The sequence below is a fragment of the Manduca sexta genome, chromosome 26 (genome assembly GCF_014839805.1).
Source record: "Manduca sexta isolate Smith_Timp_Sample1 chromosome 26, JHU_Msex_v1.0, whole genome shotgun sequence".
NCBI classification, from domain to species: domain Eukaryota; kingdom Metazoa; phylum Arthropoda; class Insecta; order Lepidoptera; family Sphingidae; genus Manduca; species Manduca sexta.
In genome coordinates this window covers 15481775-15508877 of record NC_051140.1, presented here as the reverse complement: position 1 = coordinate 15508877, position 27103 = coordinate 15481775, and the positions used below count along the sequence as shown (strand labels likewise).

The window sequence follows — 27103 nt, the reverse complement described above, 5'->3', positions numbered from 1 at the left end:
TTTGGGGTTGCATTCGAAATGTTAACGAGAGAGCATGTAAAATGAAGCCATTTTCATAGCACATACCGCGGCACAGCGCTCCGTTCGGAGTAGCATTGCAGCGGTCGGTCGGACGGTTGGTCAGACGGTCGGACGATCATATTTGCATTCGTTATTAGCGTACTGCGAGATAATTACGTGTGACGAGCGCTGCAATGGCGCTCGGTTGCAACTTGCGCTCAACCTTACTTAATTACTATGTACGGCCATGTATGATGCCTAAGACACGGTTTAAAGACGCGTCTGCATCGCTACATTGTTGTTATTTTCTAATTCTGAGTAACCAGTTATATTAATGATAGTATGCTTAATAATTATTTCCATAATGTTTTTGTCATTTACAAAGGTAAAAGTTACTTAGTATTTATTGTTGTTAAATATAATTTAAGGAAACTCTTAACGCGTATAGTTAGTAAGAACATAAGTTAGTATCATAAACTTAAGAACTTGTATATCGAAGTAGTGTAAGAACATTGTTCCGCGATCCTCCGAGCAAACTATTGTTAGGAATAAATTGGCTTCAATAACTTCAATATTGTACTATTAATGTACAAGGAACTTGTAATACGATACTCGAAGTGAAATGGAGTAGAAAAATTCACGATGAAATTAGTTTTATGATGAATTAAAAACATTTTCATCAGCTTAAATATTTAGAATACAATGTAGTGTCTGCGCGGTAAAGAATTCAATGGCTGAACATTATGCAAATGAACGAAAACCTCTTTGTCCTATAATTTAACGTTTGAATTAATCGCTAACGTTCCGCGGATGTCCAACGTAAAATGCAAATTTTGACTGATGCAACTGTATCCCAGCGTGAGTCGGCAGACCGTGACCAATTCGCTCCACCTAACCACTGTTTGTATACTCAACACGAAAATATTCATTAGCAGCTTGTTTGGAAATATCCGAATACATTACCTACCATGTATTTTTGACGGCCAATTACTTGCAGTTTTATTGTGTATAACTCCGCATGCAAAAAGTGCGCTTTGGACATACGTAAAGCCCACAGTCGCCTGAGTTCCTATGATCCACCGACTCATGTCTGCGCACGTACACCCGGCTAATTGGTTGCGCAACCTTCGCAACATTGGTTGCTGCAACGCGAACCGTGAGCTGCATACAAACAACACTTTAAATGCCCATCAAACAATGCAATACGACCTTTATACCATCATCATAAGATACAATAGAAATGCATTCACAATACAAAACGCATTCAAATTATAGAACACAAAATCGTCGAATTTGAATACGGCTTAAGTGAACGTAACATTGTTTTAGAAAGTGTTGAATGAAACCATTTAAGAAATAGCCGCGGTATAAATAACAGCTTGCAATTGTTACTGACCGATTATTATGTCGTTCGCCCTTTCCATGAAATTCTTCAAATACCGACTTAGGTCACGATTTTTCGATTGATTTAGCTGTAGTACTCTCTATTTAGCATTCAATCGTTGGTATAGGAACGTGAAATTTTAATTTGTTGTATAGCGTGGCGCGGAACGCTAGGAGGCTCGAGGTCAGCCGATCGGCTGGCCAACAATGGAATGGTCCACATCCGGCCGCCGCGTATTATCATAATACTTCCACCAAGGAACCGCCAGCACCGACCGCAGCAATAATGTTTTAGCGCCTATACCACTTTATACGAGCAATTTGAATGTCTACGACTAATTTAATGACTATTGTTTTTGAACACTGAACTATTTGATTCGCGCTGTTCAATGGATTTTGCAAAGGTCATTGTAACCGTACACAGCTATAAATTGTACCTGTTCGTAATATTTGAATGTTTTACATTCTAACGCACGTGTAACCTGTACTGTATTAGGTCTGATACATCGAGTAATACGTTAAGCGAATATGTACCTAGCACCAATAAACACAGGGTTAATTTACTTTTTCTTTCATAGAATTGCTGTGTCTTGGAAATCCGAATTCGAATGCAAATAGTAATAACTAACCCCGTAAAAAAATTACGTGTCTCATATTAAATTAATAGTTAGCCAATCACATGGACTGCATTGTTTGCAGTAGTACAAAACGTTTAAAAGAATACCTTAAACCAATTATCATTCATTCATTAAATGTAATTGATCACAATTACAGAATACCTGTAGGTAGACTTAAAGACTTCATTCACAAACTTGATTGTAAACAGGGACGTTTAATTTGTTTTAACTGATTTAATTTAACATGATATTATTCTAGACCTCGTCCAGACTTAATCCAAGGTTGTTTATATCACTGTGGTTATTGACATTCCTATGAGATTGTCTGTCCTTATGCTCTCAAATCTACACTTACAACATCTTAAATTTAAACTCGCGTTGGTCTATCAACTTTCGGAATAATAGAACTTCAGAATGGAGACTAACCTCACCCGTATGTGATGCATTATGCACCTATGTAGCTAAATCAGGGTCTGTCGACTCACAAACCGGCATAGGATGAATGTGATGGATCCAAACTACACTACTGAATAGTTAAATAATTAAGTCACTAAGTTTCGTATTAAAGTAAGTTTTCTCTAAGCGTCTAAAATATTTCTCTAGTATTATGGATATTTATTTATCAATAAACATCAAGTCGGACGCTTGTTTTTTATAAGGGCGATACATGAATCTAATATAATTTCCCGCCATTTTGACATCAACATTGACACCAACAGTTACTTCACTAGTTAGTTGTACAAAATTACCATTTCGACACGAGTTAAATGCTACCCGACACAATTAACGCCCGTCGCCGCTTTTTCAATACGTTTGCGATTATCTCATGGGAAAACCATTTATCTAGATCTAGTTACCATCTAGGAAAGTGTTAACTGTTATTGTTTATTCTTCTAGGTTTTTCTCTAAAGTTCATAGTTTCAGACGTCAATTATTTATAAGGATGTAGCGGATAACAAGTCGATAGTCAGACAATAATTGGAAACTGAATGTAAAACATTTTAATACTAAACCAATTTGGACAGAATCCCTACAATTTATATCTGTATAATATAATGAATGTACAATCACGTAACGCTGTACCGATTCCATGTTCATGCTAATTCAGTTTTAACAAAATATTGAATACATCTAATTGCAACCGTGACCGACCCGTATTAACAGTCATTCTATATAATTCTGTGCATTCATTATTCTAATATTGAAGACAATAAGGCGGCCATGTTTGTTCCCGTCCATTGTCAAAGTTTAACAACTATGAGAGATGTAATTACATTTTTAAAAGTAAAATAAATCGTCATTATGCGGTGTTAATACAATTAGTGTTGTGTAATACATTGTTGGCTTATGTGTTGCAAAATTGGTTTACACATAACTTTATCATAGAGCCCTGCAACTCATGGTGGAAATGCAAATTTTAACCTTTACTGTGTATAGTCACCAGTCTCTTAGGTTATTTATAGCTTGACAATTAAATTAGATCTCATTATGTGTAATAGTGTTAGCTAAGTTTATTCCTAATTAATATTTTATTATTTACGAAGTTACTGTATGCAATTGTGAATTGAACCGTCATTTCGTAATTTATGTTGATTGTTCATTTAGATGAAATTACCGGCGCTACTGTTTATTCAGTAACAATGACTGCAATAATTATTTATTTCATAACGTAATAAATGTGAAAGAGAACAAAGAGTTTTAAATTTATTTCCAAAATGAATATAGTTAAAAGCTTTTGTTTATTTACAACTTTAAACAATGGAAACGGCAATTAAATAATGTGAAACGTCTGGTTTAAACAACATTAGAAAATGCCGCGTGAGTTCACATGGAGCCAGACAATGTCGAGTTGCGCCGACGCATCTCCCGCTTAAACGTCTAATAGTGACTTGCTAATTCCAAATCCTATCTACTTCCTACACGCCGGTCTATTGAAACGAATTACACGACTTAACTATCTGGGAGACGGAATTACACGTCTACACGAGTGAGCACGCCGATAACTGCAAAAAGCCAATGTGTTAATAAACCTCCACCGTAAACCAGCTGTTAATCACATATATGAAGCGTTAGTAACACCGATGAACCCAAGCGTTCGATGGCTCGACGGACTTGTTAGATGGAAAACGTGTGGCGCCACAACCCCGGTGCAAGATACTACGCTTATCCGAACACATCTCGTTCCAAATATCATTCCGCGATGCCATTTAGAAATACCAAATGAAATAATAATCTTGACATATTTATCGAATTAATAAATCGCAATTGTTGATGGGACAATCTCTATAGAGATTCTAATTACGCGCGCTATCGTGGCACTCGTTTTGTACGGCCGCGATTAACAAGCCTTGAACGGTTCTTTGGCTATTTGATTTATTAACTGATTAGCAGAGAATTTCAGTGAAAGCTGGGTTACATGACAGAGCCGAGAGGGACAGTGAGTATACCCTGCTAGAAGCCTGTGATCGGATAAGCGTACGGCGATACCGTGTGAGTGTGTCAAGTGCGTCGTAGCGAGAGTGCAGTGCGCGGTCCCCGAGGACTCACCGGCGCTAGTTCGCGTCTTGTTCGGTCGCGGCTTGCTCTGCTGTTGCGTGCCGTTATACCCTTTCCCCTGGTAGTTGTAGTAGTCGCCGCCGGCGGCGTTGTACTGCGCGTTGTATTCCCCGGAGGGCTGACTCGACTCCTGGGGGCACGAGTCCGTTTGCGCACCTTCGCGCTGCTTCGACGGCGGCGCGCCCATCATGGGCTTCACGTCCCCGCACAGCGGCAGTTCCTGCTGCTGCTGCATGAACGCCACGCTCATGGCGGTGGCGTGCGCGACCGCCGCCTGGTAGTCCTGCTGGCCGAGCGCCGCCGCCGCCACCGAGTCCGGCGTTGAGTCCTTCGGAGGCGTAGGCGGGAACGAAAACAGGGGGTGGGGGTGGTGATGCTGCGCGGGGGAGAGAGGCTTGTCCGCCGGTGCCGCATCCTGCTGAAACCCGCCGCCCCAGGCACCGCTGCTCAGCGCCTTCGACTCGAGCCATGGATGCAGCGGCGTGTGGAAGTGCGGCCGACACACCTGCCCGCTCCCTCCGCTTAGACTCCGACCTGCACACAAAATATTCCCATTAAAATACTGCATACAAAAACGATACCTCGCGCTCGACACTCAAATTTTACGAGCGTTTAACTAACCATTATCGTGGCCGGAGATCCACAGATAGTAGAATCATTGTAACACAAGTCCAAAATATCAAACTTGTTGTCATTAACTACAATTTGGAGGCGTTTTGTAGGCACGCCTGCGCTTTCCTAAATTAATATCATTTATGTTTAACAACTGGTTTTTCACACGACATCTTCATTTCAGTGTTAGCACGAATGCCCAGGTAATGGCTATTTGATAAACAAATAATAGATGTGTCAAGAAGAGGGTCTCGATGCACTCACTAACAAAAGACCTTAGTTTTCGAAATATTTCAAAAGCGGCGTAACACGGAGCAATTAAAATAGTAGGCCAAGTGGAAACTTCATTAATTACCTACGTTCAGTACGTACTGTCGGTGATGATACACGCTGTTGAATTGTTTGCATATAAAGTTCCTTACACGTTTATAAAAAGTGCATTAAATTGATGATTAAGCCTTCCTGTCGTGAAGGGTTTTATAAAATAACTCTACATTAGTAATTAAGGAAGTAATTTCAATTATGGTGAAAATGGTAATCGCTATCCAGAATTACCATGTAAATATTTATATTCGTTTATTATATTACATTTTCATTCTACTTTCTTTGCGTATGTCAAAATATAACTACCTAGGTAATTTTTTACTTACAAATGATTGTGAATCTGTAATAACTAAATAAGACAATATTTTTTATTTAACATGTAATTACAAAACCAACTAATGAATCGAGAAAAACATGAAATACTGACATGATAATAATATAACACTAGTCTTTATGACCTCAAACTGATTTTGAAAAGAGCAGCACTAGAGTATATTATCCGTACTTCCTTGGGGAAAACTGCTTTCCGAACTGGTGTTAATATTTTAGTTAATATTGACAGTATCTAAATAATATTAAATAGGTTAAAATAAATTGTTTCTTTTTATTTCAAAAGCCAAGTCTAAATTTCACAAATATAGTCTTTTCGGCTTTAACAAGAATAACAACGCTTTAATACAAAACTTTAAATAATACATAGTCACATAACATCTGCTCGCTATACAAATACAATTCATTCCCCTTTTTAATTTCAATTATTATTTATTAGAGTGAAAGCATATGGATTTCGTCAAGGGTGGCTGTGGACTCATCGATTGGACGGCGAGGGTACAGCCCTCCACGCTCTTCCCTTCAGAACTCGCAACGAGACTCCCTGCTGGGACCTGCGGGTAGCTGGTTCCAATTAACTTACTGATGTTACTGATTTATATACTAGAAACTGTGCTTTGTATGACGCTATGTGCTTTAGTTTTACGCGCATCTAAAGGCTACTTTCTTCGTTAACAGTTATAGTTATTGTTACTTGTACATTTTTTCCTTTTGTCTTTACTTTAGCTCTGTTACTTTTACTCTAACATAAAGATATTGGGTCTTAATGCCATTTTGGAATAACCGATGTTAGTTTACCGCATTGACCTCCTATATACGGGTCTTTACCGCCTGTTTGATTATCTGATTATATGCTGTTCATGTAACAAGCACGAATAAAAAATTATACTATCAACCATACCAAATAAGTATCAAACCAAATGCTCATACATTAGCCGTCTACTAATAGCGGATTATATTTTCTTGAACATTGCGAAATAGGCTCTTAATTAAGTGTGATCGGCGTATACATTCCTAATACTTTCAATAGCTTCAAGAAATAGAAGTCAGATATAGACTTGGTAGAGACCAGTGGCGAAGGTCCATACAACCCAATTCTTGCAGGCTTGCCTTTCGTAATTCATATAATATCTAATTATCATTAGAACGATCTGCAAATCTCCTTCATGTATATTATTGGTACCTATATGTTGTGTCGGATTCCCTATTGGAAAATTCCACACTTCGCAACTGGTAAAGACTAAATGAACCTATAAAATAGTGAATAGAAGTGAGATATTTTTACAATACTGGAACTATGTACTTTTCCAGAAATATAGACTATGTTTTAAGCCAATGTCTGTCTATCTGTAAGTAAGTTCATATACATGAATTCAGCAGTTCTAGCGTTTACTTCTAATAAAGATCCTAACATCTTCACAAACATTTATAATATTCATATCTGTTATATTACTAAGAATTAAGTAATCGTGTCCCTGAATCTGGCCTAATTTCAATCATGTTTTATTAGTTTTAGTGTTCTTTAACCGCAATCCTATTACCTTGACAATTAATTTGAGTTACTTAAAGACCATTCGTATTCATTGCGTTACAATTTGCATTGATTTATCGACTAAAAGTTATGCCGTTTACTAATTTATTATTATGAATTAAGATCTATTCTTAGTGCGCAGTCAATAAAACCTTATCCTTGTTACTGATTTATACATTTCTAAGTTACTGGTGCCTAAAAATATAATAATAATATCAGCCTTAATATGTATGGTCCCACTGTTGGGCACGGCCCTCCTCTACTACAGAGAGGGATTAAGCCTTAGTCTACCACGCTAGTATGCGGATTCGTAGACTTCACACATCCTCAAAATTCCTTATAGAGATCTTCTCAGGTATGCAGGTTTCCTCACGGTGTCGTCCTTCACCGTTAAAGCAAGCGATAATTCAGAATCATATATAAGTTTAAAAAAGTTAGAGGTGCCCTTGGGTTTTGAACCTGCGGACATTCGTCTCGGCAATCCGTATGCCTACCAAATTAAAAAGTAACTATGCATTACTAATAAATCATTTTATTGTATACCAATAAGTTTAATTAAGACTTAAGCAATTACTACATAAGATCTTTATGATAATAAGACTAAACAGGTTTCCGATTAATGTACAACCTGAAATCAAGATAGCTCTTACAACATAAAAATTGTAACTCGATTTTGATCAATCAATTTCAAACAATAGTAAATATCGACATATCTTGAGAAGTGAGAAACGAATTAATACTCTATTGAACTTTCCCAAAAGACAGCTATATGTCGAGTTAAATTAATTCCTCAAGCTGTGGAAGAATATTGGACAATTGGGTAATTTATATAATATCTGAAGCTCAACTCCAGGCGATTATATTAAATGCAACTTAGTACATTTCTCCTTATAACTTATAAGAAATCGATATATCTTTGGAATAAAGATTTTCTTGTAAAACCTTAGGCAATATAGTCTACCGTATTTAATTAAGACTTCAGCTTACTTCCAAACCCTAATTAGCCATTTACATGTACGCCGTAGTATAAATAACTTATTCAACATTCAGTCTGCAACATTAGAGTAGTATGGACGCGGGCCCGCATCGTTCGATCCAGGTGCCGATCGCAGTAGAGATTATCGATAGTTATCTCAAGGGCACCCGTACATTACGGCCTAGTCACGGCTAGCAGGCCCGGTGGGGGAATGAACTGCGCGATGTATGTCGAAACTTAATTAATTACTAATCTGATTAGTGGTTTGGATGCAGGCTTTAATGTGTTGGTAAAAATGTTTCTGATGTTCAAACATTTCGTGGTTGAGAAACAAATTAGACGGAACAAGACGTTTTTTTTATGTAGACTTAATACGTGTACACGTTCGCTGGGTATTTATTTATCAATAAATCTGCCTCTTTAGTAGTTTTTTTAAGATTATAAGCGGCAATATCAAGTTTAAAGTTTTATTATAACATAAGATGTATAGAATTACGTACAAACATACAACATTAACAACAGGGTAAGCCAGCGCCTGTTCACGACTCTCACATCTAAATGGTAATAATAAACCATTTTAAGAGCAACACGAGGCTCATAACCGCCAAATAGCCGCTGAACAAGTAAATATCGTTCCAACCACGTACTTGAAACACAAAAACCGCTAAACATAAAGCAAACAAATGAAAACAAACCAACGAGCTCTAGAATCATTATAGTAAACAACGCAGTATAAAACAATAATCAATCCGTACCGGCGTCACATTAGGCCGAGTACACACAACAACGTTTTGACAACGTCCGCGACAACCGGGAGCCACCCCTCGCACGTTAAGCCGCGTTCACAATAGCACCGCGATGGCGGACCGATAACGCGCGTATGAATAATTCCTGTTATCGCACCATCTCGCCACATGCCCTACCTGCCCTCCTACCACAGCACGAAACGACAGCGTAAGTACGAAATTTTACATCCCTTGCTACAATATTGTATCGCCGCAAACGTGTCGATTACGTGGTAGCGGCTGGCTACCGGCGCTTTTTATTCATTAGAGGGCTGCAAGTTTCGGCCATTGTACTAGATACGCATTTGTGTGCCACTAAGCCTTGATTGTTATAGGATTTCGTGTTTTATAAGCATCGTGGCTAATAGAAAACAAAAACTATTCACGTAGGCAGTAAGCGGCGGAAATGGGAAAGAAATCGTTCACTTATATTACAATCACCAAGTAAATACTTTTGTTTTACATTAATATTAAACACATTATACAAAAATGGTATATAATATAGCGTAGAACACAGTATCTTAGTATCTATTAAATATTAAACGCACAAATTGCTATCAAAACATATTAGTCAAACCAATATTGCCCACATAAAATTAAATTACAACCATTAAATCAAATCATAAACTAATCATGAAGCCAGAAAATTCCCACAGCGGAGCACCAAAACAAAACACCGGAATTGAACCCCTACATGAGGGCATGTGTCCCACTCCCGGGGCCCCGGCAGATGCAGCGCCAAGATCTTATCATCACGCGCCACAGGGTCCTACAAGTGTTGTTAAAAATTGACGATACATTGCTAACACCCGTCTTGTTTATTCTATGTAACGGTTTTACCAACCCTTTTCGAAGTTTTTTTAAACAAAAAATTGCATTTTATTCGCTGCGTTTTATTTTGTCACTGCTAAATTCCCTTAACTTAGTAGAAGAATATTTTAAAATTATTCACGTATAATAAATGATACCACTTCATGCTAAGCATAGATCCGATACAAACGAAGATGTTCAAGTAGTAACATACCTAGACAAGATGACGCATTCAAAAAATATGAGTGTTGGAACGTGCGTCGCAAAAACAGTGCGATGATAGTGAATGCATGCTTAGAATAACTGTACGTTTGCTACATGTTTGAAATCGCATTCCATTGAAATGTTTTGAATGCGCTAATCCCGTGAAATTCATCGGCTCAGTTCATCCGCCCCTCAGTTATTCCACAAAAGCATTAAGGCGTGGCCAAACGAAAGTAAGCTGCCCTCCGTTTTTATGTGCGTTGGCTCGCGGCGAAAATTGCCCCTTTCGATTTAAACCGCCTTGTAACTGGTGCACATGTACGTAATAAACTAATGTGCGCATGCCGTTCGCAGCGTGACTTCTTCCGTTTGTTGTTACTGTAATTATTTCTCCCTAACTTATGTAATACATTGTGATAGGCATGCTGGCATTACACAAAATTGTACTGTTTAGAATTTGTTCCGTTCCACGATACCGAATTAGATTAATAGGGCGTATTTTGTAACATTTTTTCTGTATTAAATTTCAGTATAACCTGCACGTTTATGTGCACAAATGAAATACAAGTTGACTAAGTACTGACCTCAGCTGCTCGGCAGCTATAACTTAATATCAGTTTGATTTATCAATCTTACTCGGATATTTGTAATAAATTAATCATAGAAACGGCTAGAGCTGGTGGATCAAGCTCAGGATGAAAGTCCAACGCGAATATCGTGAGAAGTTTCCGGAACGCGTCAAGGTCACGAGTCGCGCCTCGCGTCGCTCAGTCTGCCGCGGTCTGTTCGCACGCCGCGACACGCCGCACCACCGCCGCGACGGATCCGCATGCGAGCGGCGTGCGGCGACGCGCATGTGTCCACGCCTTTACACCCGCGCCAACTTATCCCTTCCACATATTGTCTTTAGACGTGTTATACTTTGTTCCCGCGGCGGATCATTACGTGCTACATCATTCTCGGTGCCCGTGACTCTTATGTCTAACGTGTTAAGAGCGATGTTCGCGCGACAAGCGTCCCCTGTGAAATGTCCGCCGTGTTAGCGAATGATAAATGTAGGCGTCCGTATCGCGTATCGGATCTCTCCGTTCGCACGCCGAATTAATTTTAATTTATTGATCGTCGTATCGACGACGAGTATTTTAGGTGCCTACTAACGTCGCAACGCTGCTTTGCTTTTAAAGTATTTATTTACAACATTGGCCTTTGGCTCGCTAAAATATTGCTGTTGCAATTAAATTCCTATCTCCGCTATACTTTATCCTCAACATCTCGTATGAACTGTTTCCATTGCATTTTATATTAGAGTAAGAGGTCGTGTGTTGGTCGACCAAACCGCGAATACTTCTCAATAAACGGACGGCGAGGCTACATTAAACGTAGATGTGAACACGACTTTTTGGGGTCAATAATCTTAGAACTATTTACACATTGATAGACATTATAGTTAATGAAATAATATTCGTTTCTATGTAGAAAATCAGTTATAACAACCTTCCACATATTTGAAGATTAAATCTACGTAATAAACCCTTGCTGAGCAAAAGGAAACATACGCTCGCGGGCCGAATTCCACACACCTACGTTGAGTTTCACGAATTCCTATGTTTGTTTTGGTTTAAAAATCACATCACACGCTTAAATCTATTAATTTTAACTATGTATTTCTCATTAGATTTTATCAAACAATAAAACTGTTACGGTAGTAATTTCTCAAAACGTCACGTAATGTAGAACAAAGTTCTCTTTAATATAAATAAAGGAAATCACGTTGTTTGCGAAATAAGCGAAGTTGAAATAAGGACACAAAACTAATATCACGAATCGACACTATTCCTCAAATCGATAACACTAACCACAAAAATATCAACCACTAAGAAAAATATTCCTTGAAAATACTTGGACTCGATATTGCACAAGTCATAAACCTTCATCTAATTCATATTAATATATTTTTAAATCCGTGTACAATACGTGAACCTATTCGCGTATCGATCGACATTGCGTCAACGAACTCCAAAGTTCTCGGAACGCGCGAAGACGAAAGTGACCGAACGCGACCAAGCGACGTGTGTGTCTTACACTCGTTATTTACTTCTAATTCCTTTTAGTGTTGTACATCCAAAAATATTTAACGATCGACGCCGACGCGAGTGGAATGGTAAATCGAGCACCCGGGCGGTCACACTTCAAGTTACCTTATGATTGGATTATAATGCTTTTATATTACGTTTCTTATTATTACGGATGGGTGCTACCGAGTGGCGTGTGACAGACGACGTAGGGAATAACAACTAGTATGGACGGAAAAGCTGTCCAGTCCAGTCCCGACTACTTCTTGGCTTTGATGTACGTCCAACTGATAGGGATGATCGAATATGTGCCTTCGCTTGTATTAATAACTAATTTAAAATAATTGTATTAAGTTTTTTTTTTAAGTAACCTCCATGGTAGGTCCATAAATGACGCTGGCACTTAAAACTTGGATTCTAAATTTGAATTTTAAATTGCAAATAGGTAAGCATTATGAGCAATCACATTCCGGATTACAAACATCACAACGATACTAATAATCGTAGTCCAAACCAGTTTACAAGACGAAAATACCATGAATAAGTAAAGAGGTAGCCGCACAAAAAGTATAACTACTTAATAAACCAGTTGTTTTAATTAGCAGGGTTATAAACAGCGACGTAAGTAGAGTTTCGACACGACAGAAACGATCAAACGTCACCGGATTAAAGCTCTAAGTACATGTGAACGTCGTGGGTGTCTTAGATTTATTGGTCGCCATCGATACAATTATCGACTTTCGATAATGGCACTAAAGCTCGTTAATTTTACATACTACATACACTTTATTAAATTATATTTTTAATTAATTACTGTCTTATTGAATTTATTAAATTTAATATGTATGCATTTTGAATTTGAAAATTAATTGAGTAAAGACAAGCATATCATTAGACGTGCAAATTCTAATTTGATCTAACTACGTTGAGTTAAAAAATAGTCAATTTATTATAATTAATTTTAAATACACGAAATTCCGTCGCTTTAAAATACTATAAAATATTATAAACAACTTAATTTCAAACAAAACTAATAGAACGTTTCACATTATGTTATAATTTAAAATAATGTAAATAAAGATTTAAATATTATTGCCTTTTTGAACTTTTTGATTTTATGTTTATGTTAAAGACTAGTTCACTTTTATATGGGTAAATAAAAACTTTAATGGAATACCCTCACGAAATAATAGAATTAATTTACTTTACTTAATTCGGAATACATGAAACAAGGTTGTTTTCACGTATTAAATAGATTAACTTTGAACACAAACATTTAATGCATATTTTGACATATTATAAAATAAAGACAACATCGCATTCATCCGTCTGAACGGAATAAACTCAAAAACTACCAAACGAATTGTGGTGAAATTTGGGATGATAATTTGAGACCTCGCGAAGGGCAGAGGCTATGTTTTATCCCGGGAAAATACATAACGAGACTTTTATCCCGGAAAATCTTGTCACGGGAGCAAAGCAGCGAGCATAAACTAGTATTATTTAAATTAGTAACTTATAAAACACGAACCACTGTACCTAACACCAGATTGATTCGGTTCGAAGCACTTCGATCACTTCGGAGTTAAGTCACAGTTAGTTTCGGGTTTTTAAATCGGAACCGTTTATACATAAAGATAAAGTGGCTAATTACGCAGCGAGATGATTCGACAACATCTCGCTTGTAAGGCGACCGTGAAAGGAATTTCTTTGCATACAGGACATGTAATTTCAAGCGCATGCGCGTTGCATACGCAATGTGCCCGCTCGTTGGAACCCGGGGTGGGTACATTGTGTTTTTATTTTATTTTCTTACGAACCCATCACTTCTCATTAAGTGGCGTTTGGAGAATAACTTAACATCACTAATGTCCGGAGACGAATTTTATTGTTATTGCATTTTAATAAATTTCTCATTGTTCCATGTGTTTGTCAATGGGCATCTCTACGTTTCCGACTATTTAGGAAGGAAATACACCTTTTGTTTTTGTTTATTGGTGGCATTTCGTTCATTGAATGTGAATGCCTTATAAATGTGTAGAATATAGAACCTATTTCTTATACCCATAGATAATACTTTGCGTATAAATTTTATTGATATTTTTTTTTTAATTCCCAAAGATCATCGACTTAACTCACCCATTCTTTCTTAACCTTATATCAAAACTAGACCACAATAGCGTATCGTCTAACAGTTCATAGATCCGTGAAGTGACCGCATGGGATATGCCACGGCGCGAGATCAAAGGCGCCGCGTTCTTTGCCATGCCGGCCGCGTACGCAATCGCAACCTGCCACGGTTTACACTACGTTTCACCTGACAGGTGCGCCTGATAGATATTAGAGATGAACGCGAAAATACGATAATGAGTCGCTGCCGTTCAATGTATTAAGACGTCGGCTGAAGCGATTTGTGGGTAATTTGTTTATATCTTTACTTTTAACGTAATAGTACATACAAGACTCTATAACATGAAACGAATCAGAGGTTAGAGATTATTATTAAACACTGACAAAGAAAGTATCGATCGTCAAAATTGAAAACAATTGTTTCTAACAAAAACAAAATTGTAGCTACTATGCGTCATTTTACGCATAACATAACCGTCTCTACGCGATCATGTTAATTTTACTAATACAATAATCATATATGATAATTATTCTACACAAAAATATAGCCTCCATTCCTATTTACACCTCTCTAATCAGGTAATGTAAACAGTATAATCCTCTGATAAAAAAATAACTAAAAACTAATTCTCCCTTACATTCGCACCTCCAATGTTTCAATCGTGCAGCCTAATCACTCGTGTCCCGTAGTCTTATACGTCATGCAAACTCCAATCATAAATCTATATCTGATGCATATCTTATAACTGACGGTAATGATTAATAATTAAATACACATACAAACCATTTGTCCAGGTCCTGTGGTTAGTAATGTTTCAATTGATTTGTACACGTCCTTTTAGATTATGAATTTGTAATAGATGAAAATGGTAGTGTAGACATTTTGTTTACAGTTCAAATGGATTTGATATCCAGCAACGATTTACAATAACAGTACAATACACTACAAACTCTTTAATGCATACACATTGCAAACAAGGGCACAAACGAAGTAATAGTCTTATATCGTTTTTAACTGTACATCGTTTTGTGCTTTACATTGTCTTGTCTGTCTTAAAAATTTGTGTCCCCTAGATAGAAAGTTTTATTGCAAAAGTCCTTTATATCCCTTCTTCATTATCCTCTTGAACACGAACACATTTTCTATCCCTAACAATATATGGCCAAGAATTAAAATACTAACTGAAACACATGGAATAGAAACTGTACCCTAAAACAATCATTCTCGAAGTGTATTCCATGAAACTAGAAATTATATTAGAGAAAATACTAAAGTTGTAAAGGTTGGAGAGTTAAATAATTGTTAAACATTGCAACATACAGATCAACTTTATAAAGGTTGCAAAGGTTTGAAATCTTTAGAGAAGGCCTGTTCAGCAGTGTACATTATGTAGCTGATAATGATATTTCCAACATGTTATAAAAAAAATAGAAACAAAATAAAGACTAGCACTAGAATGTATGCCGAACCTGGCAAGCGACTTCAACTCTTCTAGCCTGATATCAAGCAATTGATGAAAAAAATAAACAATTTCATAAATACCTCCCATAACATGTACCATATTTTTTTTATCAAATATTTAGACTTCCAAAAGAGTTCAGTGGCCAAAAAGTTTCACAACGGCTGCCCTAAAGTAACATTTACCCGAATAAAGATACTGGCACCTTCAGCAGCTCTGAACGTAGTTTGTGAGCCATTATGGGTTATATTTTATCACCAAGCTAGAACTAGTGGAATTCGAACCAGTCATCGAGACCCCAGTCTAGTCACCGGCCCATAAAAAACTCATTGGAATTCTACCCAAAACTCACTAATATCGGGTTTCATCTAAATCGGCCGAAGGAGTTACGCTAGGCTTATGGACATTCGAACCTTTTTAGTTTCACTTTTTATAACACTTTCCAGTTCGGTTTATGAATTTACATTATTAAGCAATGCTCTAGCTATTCAATGATTATCTGAGTGCTAAAACTTGAAATATATGTTTCAGATATCTAACTAGTAACACAATTATATTTTGACACGCTCACACTCATTTAGATCCAACTGAAGACCATGCATTGTCAAGAAATACATTTCAATACAACATGAATAATGGCTACATATATGCTACTAATATGCTGTAATACAGAAAAGTTGTTGTGTTAGCACATCACCAAAATCACTGAATAGTGAATACATTTTGACAAAATCTCCACTATTTTGTTAAACAAACACATTACAAACCTAAAGAAGGGAATTTATACAAATAATTCTAAGTGGACACCGGCTAGCACCGCGTTCATCCAGACTGACGTAAAACTATACAGCGAAAAAACCCAAGCATAATTAAATAAGCCCTTAAACACCGCGACCCTAGCACGTACACACGCATGACTCGTCATCATTACCATAATTAATAACCGGTCACGATCATAGAAGCCAAGAGTTTTCATCGCGCAAATTGTTTTACAAGCTACGATTTATTGGGATATAGGAATAGTTGCGAAATTACAAGTTGGTTAACGTCGGGGTCGTTCTGACCCCGCAATCTTGACAATGGCCCGAGAGGCCGAGTGTTCCTGCAATAATGCCTATAATGATGGCTGACCGGCAGCATGCTTATATAACCGCTCGTGACTTGCGCATTACGGTATCGTCGAGAAAAATACGAATCCACTGCCCGCAGGGACGGATTGACGCTGCAAGGAAACTCATGTTTATGTTTGTTATAGAATATAAATTTTATTGTCATAAGTTCATGTAGGATATAATTTAAAAAAAACAAAGTATGAGTGAGTTTCTCTAAACCAGTTTTAAATATATTAACGATCCATATATTATTGTCGATGGGTTATGTTCAGGAAATAATAACAGACAAAGACATGATAATATAGGTTATTGACTTACGATAAAAAAAAACTTAAAGATATAAATAATAAGTCGAGCAAACAACAACCGTTATATAATAAATATAAAGTGCAAGTTATGATAAAAGTAAAATAAAATTTTAATTAATTTCACCACAATACAAAAACTAACAATGCGGCAACGCTTCTAATCAAGCTTTAATTAACATCGCCAGTTTTCTTTGCGTAATCACTTTTTACTTTTATTTATAAAATAGTACCATTCTATGGAAATTTAAATTAACATATCCATGTTTGATATAAATTGAATTAAATAAAAAAACATGGCAGACAATGGCAAAAACACGGGAGTAAACACGCTACTTCTTATTGAATAGCACTCGTGTGTAATTGCGTGATGAAAACAATATGTCATGCCGAGCTTTTATTAATAGCTAATAATTACATTTGGAATCATTTGTGGCTATAAATATCAGGGTGTTAATCCGCCTACAAAAGTTTGTAATTAATAATCCCGTGCCCTAATACATAGAGAAATCTGAGACACTAATCCCAAGCAGTTAATCCTGGAATTATGGTTCGAGAAAAATGGTAAAAAAAATCGGTATCTTATATTTCCAAGTCGAAAACGGAAAAAAAATATATATTTTGGTTTCCAATACTTGTGTTATAATTTGAATGTGCTTTTATATTACTCCTTTCCCCCCTGTCTGTCTTATAAGTACTTTAAATTGCAGTCTTAATTAACATGGCGTTGTAATAACCTACAAACTGTACTCATCGCAAAACCTCATATTAACCATGTTTGTCAATTAAAATACACAACCGCCTTAATACGTTCCTGCGCACGCAATATCTAACTCGTTTATGGATCGTCAACAAGCTGTAACTTAATCCCGCTAGACATGCTGTGTCTAAGACCTCCTATGACAATGAAATATACATTTAAATAGTTGCGAAAAACCTTTGGGCCTTCAAACTTGTTTGATAGCCTACTTTATACCATAGATTATATCCGTGCAAAAAGTTAGATGTATCTAGTAATGATCAACAAAAAAAATGCATTTAGAATAATCTATGGAAATGTTTTTAATTATTGGATCTACCGCATAAATACATCACGAGCGCAAGCGCACGGCACAGTTTGTAACTAATTCCATTTTCAAATTTAAATAAAAATTTTCGACCTCACACATTTTATACCGTGATGGAATAAGTTTTTGATTCAATTATCACCTTATTATCATAGACTATGCAACAATGTAACGTAATAAATCAAACGGTACATTATTACTTACTTAGTGGACATTTTAATCAGTGTTATTGCGATGGCGAATGACAGATCGCGCCGATCGCCGTCCCGTGCCCGCGGTGATCGCTTCCATTCTATGGTGATAAATCAGTCGAATGTCTTTTTGTTAGTCATAGATATTAGTAGCGTTAGACCTTTAGGCTGTGCAAATTGCTAACTACTGAATAAATAGGGCTTATATTTAAAACATAGTTGCGATATTCATATTGATGTTGGTCCAAATTCCAATTCAAATCATATTCTGCAAACGTTAAAAGAGGATGGAAAGGTTTAAAAATGTGAAGGCAAAACACAGATAATATGTTTAAAAGCTTTTTACTTTCAAATATTGCTGGCAGGTAGTATTAATTATTCTAAAAATAAAATATCGGTGTAATTCTAATTTCAAATATATTACTCAACGTAATAAAGGCCAGTACAAATCATAACCGTAATAATGTACTCCAGTTAAGCCAATTTCTACATTGTTGTATGGTAATAGAGTACAACTTGTTATAGCAATTTTGCGTTGTTAGCGAATATTTTTTCAATTTACATAATCACTAACTGATATAAAGCAAGCAGTTAACTAGTAATTGAAAAAAATAATTAGATAATAAAATCTCAGAATAAAGATTAAACTTAAGAAACTGACTAATCGAAATCCTGAGATAGAATTATTTATACACGATTCAACAAACTGCTTATTCATTTAATATACGGACACATGGCTACTTTAGCCACGTACTCAATGATTTATGTAATTATGTGCAGTAACACATAATTTGTATATACCTGTATGATATATAATATTCGTGTTTGTTGAACACGTTAAGGATTTTCAAATAAGTATTTATTCTTTGATATTTATTTTTATGATAGACTAGGTTGAGAAGGCATTGGAGAAGACAGGCATTAAACTCAACATTTTATTCAAAATTAATCATAATATGCAAGAATTGGTATCATCTACTCTTTATATTTTGATCGTTTTGGAATTCAAACATGATCGAATTGGGTTTGAGATTCTGTATTACATTAAGAATTATTTCAACGCGTTCATATTATTTATTGAATAAACTAAAACCGATATTTATGTGTTTTATAGTTTCTTTTTGTATTGCCATAAATTTAAATATAGTGACATAGAGACAAGACAAATGTTTTGTTAAACACACAATATAAATTTTGTCAATACAAACTATGCACATTCAAGCATTTGTTACTTCGTGTATATAAATACGAGAATATTAATGGATGATGAAACTTTTTACCCAACTTTAAATTATGTTGGTAGAGCATTTGGCTCTAATCTGCAATGTTTTGTACCAATGTAATATAACCTATTTTATATTTATAACTGGCTCTTTAAAAAAATGGTATTTAAAAAAATATCTTATTTCGGCTTAGTGACTAAATTGACTTTCCAAAATTCTGTTTACACAAAATAACGTACAAAATTAAAATAATAAAACAATTTTAAATCGTACAAAATTAAAATAATAAAACAATTTTATATTTCCGTATTTAATATTGTTTATTAGTGCCGCGAATGCACCTGGCTCGCTGATGACGGTTATTTGACGCAGACCGCTCGGACAACTGCGACCACTTATTATCCGTAGTGTACAATCGCGTACAGTTCGCAACTTTGTACCCTGGTACAGGCGAGTGCACAGTACAGATCGGTAGTATAGGAAAATTATATTGTAGATTTTATGGAGTCAAATAAACTTCTTACAAATAAACTCGTTTCGAACTATGAGTTTGTTCAGTGTACACTAACGTGCTATAATTTTCGATAGATTATAGAATGCTCGTTGTTATACTTTACCATTAAAACTTATTTAATTTCCAATGGTATATATGATAAAATATCTAGTATTCTCTATGCAGGAAATGAATGATTATAAGTTATGTATAAATATGTAATTATAAAAACAATTCATCAATAATAAAACATCCTTTATTGAGACTATTAGAGTTATATTTATGTACTTCCATAGATAGATGCACGAATGTGTAACAAAAAGTAACAGCGAGTGACTTTAATTTATTACTTAATTAATATCGTTAGTAATTTATGCTAGAGCTTAAATACGCATTTAAATAGTGTTTTTAATTCATCCTATTTGAATGTGTGCCATCAGAAAGAAAGGCAAGCGAGCGTGCAACCGCTTGCGTTACGGTCAAAGACTAATGCATGCAGAACCGATATAACAGTGCATGGTCAAAAATGCGATTTAGTATTTATATATAACCATAATAGTTTTTGATTCGGTTAGATGTACATAGCTTTTGGAACATCCTTAAAATTCGTTGGGCCTACTCCGCCTTGAATAAATGTATGTGAAAGAAGATATATTGAATATCGTGATAAAGAAAATCTACGCTATATAATAAGTATTTTTTAAATTATAATCTACAAGTCACAAATACGTCACAATTTTTCTTAATTATACGCAAGATATATTTCCCAGGGTTTTTAATTTACCAGTGCCAAAACAAAAAAAATCTTATACATGGTCTTTATTTCTTTTTAAATAAAGAACCCAAATGCACTAATGTAAAGAAGACTGTCCGCTCTGCGGCCAAGTCTATGTGGTAGCTGAAACAGTGGGGTATAAATCAAGGCGGCCAGGAAATCATTCATCCTCGGTAATGTGCTGCGAAAATAGGCTTCCACTCGGACCGAGACGCCCTCTAGCCTAAATGTTTTTGATATTAAATTTTAATGAAAATATATTTGAGGTTTAATTGTTTTTTATTTAATGGCCATAAAAACTGTTAGGGAAGTAAGGGCAAACCGGCTATAGTTTAAAAAAATATAAGGTACAAAAATAAAGTTATTTTAATACAGCAATTATTTATTACGGCAAAATGTATTTACGGAAAAGACTACTACATTTTTGCCATATAAATTGGAGTTAAGTAGTATCAACACGCGCCAAATGTCTTTATAAAGGCAAAGATCGATGGATATCAGTTTAGATTACCCGCCGGCCTCTCTTTACTGCCTAAGATATATTGATGCGTAATAGGTAATGTTATTTGCAAATAGACGATTAGTGTTGATGACTTATTTACAATATGAATTATTAAATGCCCTTTATTTTGCCATATTGGATATGAAAACTGGATTTACTAGTGCACACGAAGGGAGGCTTACAACCAGCAACAGGTAGATCTGTGGCCGAACATGTGGCCGCTAGATTTCGTCATATTTAGGTAGGCAGAGATGATATTAGTATGCCAACAATAAACCAAAACTATTTGAAATATAAGGTACCAAAACCTTATCCAATCCCTATCTCAAACTTTAAATTACAGTATTATTGATGTTTATGCCAATACTTCGGCTACAAAGAGAGGGTTCACTATTTGATCAAAGCTTTACGAGCATGACTGGAGTTTGTGCAACTGACCACATAGAATGATGACTTGGTAAATGCGGGTGGCAGTTGAAATATGCAAGGGATAACATCGTAGCTGGAATCTTACATGCTCTCATTAGAGCAAATCAACATAGTTTTGTTGCAAATAAAAATAAATATCAATGAATGTAGAAATTAACACTGACTTAGGGATAATATTTAGTTTTTTTTTTGCTTAGTTCCAAACATACCCAATCTCCTCTCATAAATCCGAAATAACGAAAGTATAAGGGCCTATATATAAGACCTCGAATATTTTTGGCACGCAGTAATTTTCATAAATAAACCTCGTGTCAATGAAACATGATACCAACATAAACACAAAATCTGGAATCTTATCTCTATCAAGTGCGGAGATTTAATACATGTGCGACTATAAATCGTGAATTAATAATTAAGTCTTAGTTCATTGCCGGTCGATCTGTTAACAAGTCATTTTGTTTGGAGCACGATCGCCATTAGTCCGATATACGAGCTTAATCAATTAAAAACGGAACACGGCCGAACGGCCAAGCACGGCATAGTTCATCGGCCGTTCCCATGGCATTTTTGTCATAACTCCTGCTTAAGTTTAGGCTGCAGCCATTTCTAGGGATGTAACCGCATATCGATGTATGACAAATCGTGACAAAACCACCGACTCATCTACGCGCTGTAATTCCAACGTCGTATTAATTGGGTTGTTTATGATACTAGACCTTGTGCCCGCGCGCTAAGGCTGCCATTATAATTTCATAGAGGATAATGTTAAATTTGTGGTTGTCTACACGAATTGATGCGGGCGAGCCGCATGCCTGCGCTTGTGCTGCCTTCATCCATCAAGTTCGGCGCGCATCACCTTCAAGGTGGCAATCGACCGGAAATAACGAGGACCCTTGGCAACCTTTGAATTACATTACGTCCAAAATATATAAAATGGTTAAACAAAAAAAACAAAATAAAATACAAAAAATAATTGAATCAGAGTTACTAGCGTCCTGCGTGTTAAATAAAAACAAAACATTCCAAATTTAAATAAGACAATAAAAATCCGATGTTCCGAAGTCGCGATACCGCAAATCGAACATAGTAACATGATTCAACCTTAACAAAAATGTTTATTTTTTATGTTTTTTGCTATTTATATTTCAATACAACGCTCCCGTACATGTCGCGGGCACAATTATTATTCATTATCATGCAAACGGCGGCGAAAATTGTCTCCTATCTCACTCTAACGTGCACGTGCGCACTTAGCTCCGTCCTTGTCCTACACTAACGGACGCCTGAATTTAATATCAAATATCAATATTTGGATGCAATCAATCAAAGTTAATCACGCGAAAGATATAAAAGCAAAATGAATACATTAAGTTCTTTAGTGGACGGCGTCGGGTGTAGCGGAGCGAGATCTACCGGAGGACTTTTTGTGTATAGTTTGATAATGACCGATTAGGACAAAAAACGCCCTGGGAACTTGTGCGCTCAGTTTATTACGTACATTGTCATGACGTAAGCATGTTTGAATATTAATTAGCTGGCGTTGCAAGCGAGAGGGCCGGAGGGAGCCGACAGCCAATGGACCGAACGCGCCGCGTACAAATGCTAATTATAAGAGATGAATTAATTCGGAAAACATTCGCTGCTTACTGTAGATCCGTTAGATGACGTGAATTAATTTAAGTATTAAATAATATTAATTTCATTATTACTTCCTTACTTTAGCATGATATCTAGGATTTTGGACACTCTTCCTGGCCCCACAAAAGGATAAAATAAGGATCCTATGCTCGTTTATAAATCAATGATAATGGTTACAATATCCCATAGATACTTCAAGCTTATCAGATATTATTGCACTGAATTTTAACACTTATCAAACACTCCATAAGAATCAAAATCAGATTATCAAACCACAAATCTAAGCACTTACTTTTAACCGCTAAGACAAAGCAAAAGTCGAGCATTAAAAAGTAAAGTAATTAGGTCAAACGGTCCCGCGTTCTGAAGCAATATCGATCGTGGTAGGGTGAAGTTTTAACTACGGTCGAGTACATCAATAAAACTAAGCGTTGTTGTTGAACGCTGTTTGTTTGTCCAATCGATATTTCTAATTGTAGTTGGTTTTACCACTGAGGACTTTCCATTCGTCGACTTTATTTTTTAATTGTGGCCAGTTTTATGAATGATATGACCATTTTTTTAATGCGTTATGTCGCTATCAACTCCTTAGGGGATGAAGGAGTAATTTAAATCTTTCAGAATTTCTTGTGTTAAATAATCTTGCTTGTCAATTTGTGAAGGAATATTAAATTCTAATCTACTATGAATTATAAGATAAATCTACAGCTCTACCATGTTGTATAAAGTTTTTTAAGTAACATACATTCAAGGACATAATCTCTACATTTTATAACAATATATATCCAGTTGGTAGCGGTGCGTTTTTTTCTTTCATGTGACCGCCGGTTAAATGTATTGTGACGGCTTAAACGGCCGTTCTAATGAATAACGGGCCAGTTTGACTTAATTAATCGTGAAGCGTTGCTTCTGCGTGTGCGCAACTTTCGATTAAAGCTTGTAGACAATCCGAAGCAGTCGCTTTCACCTCGTACATGTTTGCTTGTTTTGTTAGTATTAAATATAATATTATTGGGAATTTGTTTTTGGTCTATATTGTAGTGTGTAGGTAATTGGATTATAAAATGTAACGTTATAAGTCCTAGGCTATTTAATAAAAATAACAAAAAATGATGAGTTGCAAATTATTGTGATATGTCAAGGTGATCACCTCTTACCACATAAAAGGAAATAAAAAAGTTTAAACAAACTACATAGTACATTTTTCACTAAAATATAAGTACAAATAAAACAAGTATTTAAATAGAACATTTTGTATTCGTAGTTTTGTATTTATAGCGAATTATAAATAAAACAACTAGAATCGCGAAGGTAGCTGTAGCATAAGAATGTAAAGTCAAGAATTTTATAGCTACAAGCATTTAAAAACACAAAATGAGATTTAACCTCGCATTTGCGTTCTGCGTTTTTAATATCATACACCTACAGACGGTGAAAATTAATAAAAATAAAACTATATTTCCATACCAGCAATTAACACTACGCTAAATCGATTTTTAGAAAATTTCCATTAGAATGCAAATTTATTATTTCCATGCCTTTTATAAGCTTAGATACAATTCTTTTTTTTGCTATAAATTAAAAATTCTTGAATTACACAAAACGCTCATTAAGAAAGCTCTAGTATTATAAAATTCATTATATTTTTCACTTAAAACGTCTCTCCTGTGAATTCAATTTCCCATGTCCCGTTCCCTTGTCGTAATTTTTTTTTCATTTTAATTTAATATAATAATCAACTGATTTAATCCGATAATCTAGATACAAACATATACCTCAGTCTGGGCATCAGCAGTACCAATAAACCTTAAAAACAATACCCAATAACAAAACAATACTATTTATTTCTACGTCATGTAGCCAATCAAAAACAGTAGGCAGTTAAAATAGTACAACACTGACGAAGAAGCCTAATAATAGCTCTTCGTAACGCCCATGTTATAGAAAAGCTTGTGACGTTTATTCTCGTCACGTCGCCGCATCTCGACTCTTGCTCGGACTATGTAGTATATTTTATGCGAATCTATATGTAATGCTCTGTATATTTTTAGAATAGTATGTTGTACTTATGCTAAAATCTATGTTACGTCATTCGTACAGTTGTAATAAATGATGAGTGTGCTTAATGCCTTTCAAAATTATATTTTGTTATGATTAATTAAATATAATTTACAATTACAAAAGCAAAATTAAACAAACTAAAAAATTAATTACTACTACCCTATTTACTTGCTTATACTAAGATAAGACAAAATAGTTGTTAGAAAAAAATATGATTGTCTCTTATTTTTTTTAATTGGATGATATAATTATAAAGCCAAATCAGATATTATAATTGAAATCAAACTATACTGTAAATTATTATTTATTATATTTGAAGTTATTTAAAATTAAAGTCTCCATAGAGAAGTCTTATAATACTCAGAAAGAAACTCTGTTGTTCAGTGTACTCAATTCAGTAGGTACATAGACTCAATTATACGTTTTAGAAGCGTCGTCTGTGGCCGTCGTTATCCTTGTACAATCACACACACACAAGTTTTGTAAGTATTTTATACGTGTGTATCAATAAACCACAACACAAAATATTAAATACTTCATCTAGATATTATTATAAGTATCTCCCTCATCCATGTTATAATTATCAGTGAAGAGGATTTAATTAAGTACACCGAAAATCCCTGCCTTAGTATTGGTAATGACTGCATGAATGTATAAATAATCTTAACATTTAAAATTAATTTGCTTGTAATTAACATTTTCTCACCTACACAATAACTTAAGTTACAATTTTTGTGTTCGTCGCAACAAAACCATTTTCTCAGTCACCCGTAATTTCTCACTTTAGATACTACTCCCGTACATTTATACCAAACAATTAACCCATACACACTAATGCGTGCCATCGTACTCTCGTACTAGTGTGCGTAGTGCGTGCTGCGTACGTCGCTGCGCTTGCGCAGGCCCCGCCCGTCGCGCCGCTAATTGCGCCAATCTGTGGGGAGAAGCGCGCACGCACACACGCACACACGCACACAAACGTCACAGACGGACCGTTAATGAAAATACACATGTCACAATGACTGTAATTAGGTTTTGTGAGAGATTAATGTTCATGTCTATTTGGAAGTATACGTATTAGGCATGTTATGAATATGGTATATGGATTTAGACGGCTTTGAACATAGGTAAAATGTTTTGCTCGTATTATTTATTGCCTAAGAGCTTGTTCAAACGAAAGCATAAAATACTAGTTTACTTTAGCATTGATTTTTTATTGAATTTATCTTATGAAATGTAGGAAATAAACTTATTAAAAATACTGACTCGCTTTTCTAATGATTTTATACCTCCACTGTACCAAGCTGGTAGAGCTCAAACAAAACAAACCAGTCTTATTCCCAGTTACTACGCAATACCTAATAAAGGACATCAAATAATTGCATTCGCATTTCAATTTAGTCAGCGAAAGCAGAGTTTTCAGAACAGACGATTTTAATAGCGCGTAGTGACGTACGGGACGGGATCTTTCATTTATTTAACGAACAGTACTCGGTAATTGGAAAAATCTCATTTTC

At 35.6% G+C, this 27103-nt stretch overlaps 1 protein-coding gene across 3 annotated transcripts in view; it reads right to left on the bottom strand.

The window, feature by feature from the left end:
- LOC115449896 (GATA-binding factor C) overlaps positions 1–27103 on the bottom strand; it is a 99280-nt gene that overhangs the window by 52501 nt on the left and 19676 nt on the right. For all 3 annotated transcript variants that reach the window (XM_030177788.2, XM_030177790.2, XM_030177789.2), the window contains one exon: positions 4548–5090. In XM_030177788.2, the coding sequence (XP_030033648.1) occupies positions 4548–5090 (543 nt within the window). The remainder of the gene's footprint in view (positions 1–4547; positions 5091–27103) is intronic.